Source organism: Embiotoca jacksoni, unplaced genomic scaffold (assembly GCF_022577435.1).
Source record: "Embiotoca jacksoni isolate LCO1_2020_lvr unplaced genomic scaffold, fEmbJac1.0.p SCAF_3, whole genome shotgun sequence".
NCBI classification, from domain to species: domain Eukaryota; kingdom Metazoa; phylum Chordata; class Actinopteri; family Embiotocidae; genus Embiotoca; species Embiotoca jacksoni.
This window is the reverse complement of record NW_027185381.1, coordinates 20,526,064-20,531,592: the sequence shown is the minus strand read 5'-3', so window position 1 is coordinate 20,531,592 and position 5,529 is coordinate 20,526,064. Positions and strand designations below refer to the sequence as shown.

General features: G+C 43.2%; 1 protein-coding gene across 1 annotated transcript; it reads right to left on the bottom strand.

The window, feature by feature from the left end:
- Window positions 1-4,183: 4,183 nt before the first annotated feature.
- phlda2 (pleckstrin homology-like domain, family A, member 2) lies at window positions 4,184-5,282 on the bottom strand. Its single transcript, XM_069163497.1, has 2 exons — window positions 4,708-5,282; window positions 4,184-4,549 (listed from the first exon to the last, which is right to left on the bottom strand). Exon 1 carries the CDS (start codon window positions 5,160-5,162, stop codon window positions 4,746-4,748), a length of 417 nt encoding a protein of 138 aa, XP_069019598.1. The 5' UTR covers window positions 5,163-5,282; the 3' UTR covers window positions 4,184-4,549; window positions 4,708-4,745.
- Window positions 5,283-5,529: the final 247 nt, after the last annotated feature.

Genomic DNA, 5,529 nt, shown 5'->3' with positions numbered 1-5,529 from the left:
TTTGTGTGAAAAGTCTCAACAACTATTGGATGGACATTCACCTCAGATACCCCCCCCCCCCTCCATCTCCCTCCATAACTTAACGTTGATAACTCTAGGGATCCTTTGATTTTCATCCAGCACCATCGTCCGTATAAAATATTTTTTTTATTTTGTCTGCTAATTTGTTAGTATGTTAGCAGTCAATTATTAAAGCTCTTGTATTATGGGGGCAAGTTGTTAGCAGTCGTATGGGCTCATACATCAGCCTGTCAACATTGCTGTTGCCTAAAATAATCACAGCAGCCACTTCCATGTTGTAGCCAAGTGCTTTCAGCCCCGTTAATTTAATAAATCAAAGCTAGAGACTTGAATGCTTTTGCTTTCAAGTGGAAGACAAAGCTGAAGCCTCCCTTTGTTGTTGAGTCCAAGTCTAAAGTTTTGAGCATGCACTATCCGATACTGATCTTTGTGTTGCCTGCTTCCTCAGGCCACTGAAAGCATGTGGAGCTCGCCTTCTCGGCCTTCCGCCCCCTCACTGCCTCGTAGACATTCCTGACAGCGTCTCCTCTCTCTGTCTGAAGCTCCTCTCCGGACAGCTGGGTCTTAGGCAACATGATCCCCTGCTCAGCAGTGCAGCCCCTGCCAACCCTTTGTATGTATATATGCAGCATATGTGTGTGTGGTGGTGTATATGAAATGCACATGCATGACTTAGATATAAGAGGTGCTACATTCATAAGATTCTCTTTAAAAAACAGGACTAAAAAGAGACAAACTGTTTATGTGGGAAAATATCACCCTTAATTTGACATCGAGTATGTTGAGTTTGCTTGTTGTTGTCGGCTCTTTTCATTTTTATTTACACAGGAGCAGATGTACCCCGCTATTTGGTTGTAATAACCCTGGATGAGAAATCATATTTCTTGTGAATCTCCTTGATTTTTTATCTCCATTCAGTCTTGTGGTCCATCCTCTGTGGTTATTGGAGTTGCTGGGGTTTGTGAGGTTTGGGATAGTGAGAGTGGTGCTGATAGAGCTGTGGATGCAGATCTGGGGAGTTTGCTCCCCTGTGACTCAGCAGACAGAAATGGATAAAAAAAACAAAACACAGTTGTCATGGCTGCAGACGATTTGGAGAATGACGGCTTTGTGGATAAGATGAGGGTGGGGGGCTGAGTCGCCCATTTTATCCACAAGACCAGATCTGGGAATCAGATGACCTTTATTTGGGCGAAGGAATGGGCAACAGCAACAAACCGTAGAGAGCTGGACTTTGGTCAAACACTCCGATGAATATTTTTATCCCTTGCAGCCCAGTTTGAACTTTCAAACAAATTCACTTTTCAGCCATCACCTGAGGGTGTGTGCGTCAAAGCATGTGCTCAGGTATGTGCTCACCTAAGTCATGCAATACAAAGCGAAATACCTCCAGAGGTTCTTTCCGGTAAAACAAGCCTATGAATAGCATTTCTCTGAGATAATCCCGCCCCCGTGGTTTAAAGAAACAGATGACGTGTTTCGCCTTTTCACCTGGCTGCACTGCTTCAGAGAACAATAACTGTTTGGTAACAAAGATCCAAAATTACCAGACACTATTAGATTGACACAGATCTTGGAGGTTGTAAGTAATCAAACCGCCTCCTGCGGCCTTGCCTAACATCCTCTGCTGTTTGGGTTTAGGAGGTCTTTATTTACAAGAAGCACTAATGTTGTGTCCTGCTGGCGTCAGATTAGATTCTGACGGGAAGGAGCGCCCTAATGTAAGATTGACCTCAGTTGAAACTGAGCTGATCAAGTAGAGTCTATGTGTGGGGAACGCTGTACTGGCAGTATCAAAGTTCGGTACTCAGACCTTGTTTCAACTGTGGCTGAAGCCCTGCATTTGAATAAAGGAACAGTTCACACTAAGATGACAAATGTGTTTACTCATGTTTTGATGTTTATTCCAACTTACTTTGTTCTCAATGAAAAATTCGATCACATCTTCTCATATTTCACTTCATTTTCATCCCATTTATATTTTTCTACCTGACAACAGACCGGCCCAAACACTGTTGCCTCTTGTTGAGACTCACTGCTTCTTTAAGAGTGGTATTGGTGTGTAATATGCATGCAAATACAAATGTATGAGTTATGAGATGTGAGAGGAGTTTGTGTTGGAGTGCTGTTAAGTTTAAGTGGTGCGAGGCGTGTTTCATTTTGCCAACAACCTTCACTTGACAACACCCTGCACCGTCTCGTCAGCCCTGCTTCTTGTGTTTACAGTAAATGCCTCTGAAGCACTTACTTTGTCCTGAGTATTTGAAGAAATCATGACCTCACGCAAACTTGTCTCACATCCTTTCCGTTTATTAAATTTATGTTTTTCATAAGAACGTAACAAGGCAGTGAGTGTTGCGCAGCCGTGCTCCATTCACATAATGACGCCAGGTCTGAGTGTGTGTGCCAGCGCTGTGTCAGAGGATGTTTATACAGCCTGAGAACAGAGGAGAAAACATGTGTGAGTTCCTATGGTTGGTGCTGCGTGGACAGATGTAGAGTAGATTGTGATGTCTCCTATCAGCTTCTTAAACCGCTGCTGAGAGTCATGCGCAGTATTTCAGGAGGTGGCTCAAATACAATATGTTTAGAAAAGGCTACAGTTAGATGTTCTTGTCTAAAAAAACCAGCTTGCGTCGTAGGTCAGCCCCTTTGTGGCCCTCGGCTCGGAGGCCAAAGATGTGGATGTATGTGTGAGATTAACGTGGTGCCAATTTGCGAAGCAGTATTTTTAGGAAGAAGGCCCGTCCGCTCGCGTAATACTCCACAGATCAACCCTTTGATACGTTCATTGTAGCATGATCCTACTTCAAAGCTGCACACATGGACGGGATGGGACAGGGGAGGGGTGTCACTCTACGATACACTTCGTTATTCCCGACCAGCGATTCAGCTTTCGGTCACCTCTGACCTTTGAACATTTGTGCTCATAACACATTTCCACTCCACAAGATCTTCAATCGGAGGTATTTATGTGCAGGGTGGGGGGGCTTCAGGGCAGGGAGTCCTTTTAGTTTCATCTCCAGAACTAGAACAAACTTCCCATCCGCTGAGTCTCTTTAAGACCAGTCTGTTTAATCTTACTCTAAATTTCTGTCCTGTGGTTTTGTGTTTTCATTTTTTTCGTTTGGTTTTATGTATCTGAGTTTGACCATTTTCCTGAAATGCTTTTAAAATGTTGTGATATTATAGTTTGCTTATTTTGAAAGGTGCTATAGAAATAAAGTATGCTTACATTTTACTTTTCTTAGCTGCATATTTTTAAGGGGCTTTTAACAAAGTAATAACAATCATTAATAAACAAAACTGTGTGACTGTCACAACTGAATTTAATTTGTTAAGCGTTATTTTTTTTCTTCATAGACTTTGCATCAATGCATAAACATAACCAATCCAAGTTTATACGTGAGTCAACTGCAAATATACTTAAAAAAAACATGCCTAAAAACATGAGAAATATTGTATTTACGTGCAAAGTATTTGACTTATTAAATGTGCCACGGGGCTGGCCTCAAAATTTAAAATAATTGCCTCAAGTTTCATAACATTTTTTCACCAGCATTTCATTCTTTGTAGGTCGTCTAAAAATCATCGAATGTCACAGCCCTTCTTAATGTGTTTATAATGGTAATTAATTAGGTGTGTACCTGGTATCAGATTATATCCTTTGAAATAGCCTTTGTTTCACAATAACAGGTCAGAAAAGATGATGTGTCCTCTCTGCCTTAAAGAACAGAGGCGTCTGATAAGGAGGAATATGTCATCTTTTAGATATCATTATCTAAACCCACCACACCTCAGAAGCAGGTGTGTTCAAAGGCACCACCGAGTCTTTTAAGTGTCCCGTGCTGCTGACTGAATGAGTCTGCTCTGCTTATCAGTGATGACTCAAGCCTGAAACCCTTCCCCGAAACCCTTCCGGTGACAATAAAGAGTCACATTCCACCTGACAGCAGAGAGGAAAGGGACTTTCCTGTCCTCCACTCCCTTTTTACGGTTGCATGTCTGGCATTCACTTAGAAATGCTGCTGGTGAAAAGAGTCCCTGAGTGTCAAATATACTGTTACTGACTCTATAATGCAGCAAAGAGATACTTACAGACATTAACCACAAGTAGAAAAATACTTTCAGTTAAAAAAAAAATAAATAAAAATAAAAGCAGATGAGAGCATGAAGTTATGTCAAAAACGCATGGATATTTATTCAAATAAATACACACTTATAACACATGTTGAAATAATTTAACATAAGCTGTTTGCCAGTAAAGTAACAACATGTCCTGGAAACAAATAAATTAACGTCATGGTTTTTTAGGAGTCATTCCTCTTAGGAGAGCAAACATGAAATAGTTTTGACAGTTCAAGGGTTCAGTCCAGTGTGGAGCTTCTGAAAAGTCTCTGTCTGTCGGTCTAGATCAGTTGTCGCATCTCTCCGATAGCTCAGTCCCGAACAATCCTTCATCTCCGGACCGGATGACCTCGTCTTCCTTTTGGTCCGCGTATTTTTTTCTGTATGGTCCACATTGACACTGCAAGAGAGAAAACCAGAGTTTCGAGTTAGGAAACACTTTAACTGATTGATGGAACAGTTGGTACCGGTTGTGACACTTATTTTGACACTATTTTACTCATATTTATATTTATATTTATATACTATGTCAGCCATATTTCCTGGTCTGTCTCTCACCACATTAGGAGTAGTTAACCGGTAGTCCCCACAGCGGCTCAGGGCGCCCTCGCCATGCGCCTTTCCTGCTGACCGGGCGACGCGCTCTCGTTGTCCTGCCGCGTTTTAAAGTCCTGGATGGCCTTTCTGTTCTGGTAATCAATCAGGGCCATGGTGATCACTGCGTTCCAGCAGTTTTCTTCCCCAGAGCACCGGAAATCGATCTCCTTATTGTCTGTGGTTACGATGGTGAAATAGACGAACTTGCCGGTGCGCTCCACGCAGTCCACCTTCTTGATGGACTGCAGCTTCAGCTCCTTGCCCTTGGAGCGCTTCTGCGTGTCGGCGTAAATGTTGAGGCTGTCCGTGGTCAAGACGCACGTTTTCCTCTTCCAGAACTGGAGCAGGTTGTCGCTCCTCTTCTCCAGCTCTCCCTCCTTGAGGACCTGGCAGATCTCCGCCGCTGACATTTTCATTGTTTATGTCGCGCAGGCTCGTGGACGTCCTGCTTTCCTGTTGCGTTGTCCGAGGAGCCCGAAGAAGGAGCTTCGCTACGGAGGCTTTGGTAATCCAGAGTGTGGTTGTGAATGAACCGAGGTACCACATGAGCTTTATAGTCTACTCTGGCCTGGGCCCTTCCCTCTTGACGTCAGATGGTTTGGGAATGCATCAACAGTTGCCAGTGGAGTAATTCAAGGCTGCGTGTGGGCGGAAGCTGCGGCGTAGGGAGGGGAAGATGGGGGAGCAGAGGAAGTCCTAACGTGGACCTAATTACACTGGCAACATGTTAATTAGTAATCCACATCCTACTGGAGAGATTAGTCTTCTCCAAATATTTGCTCA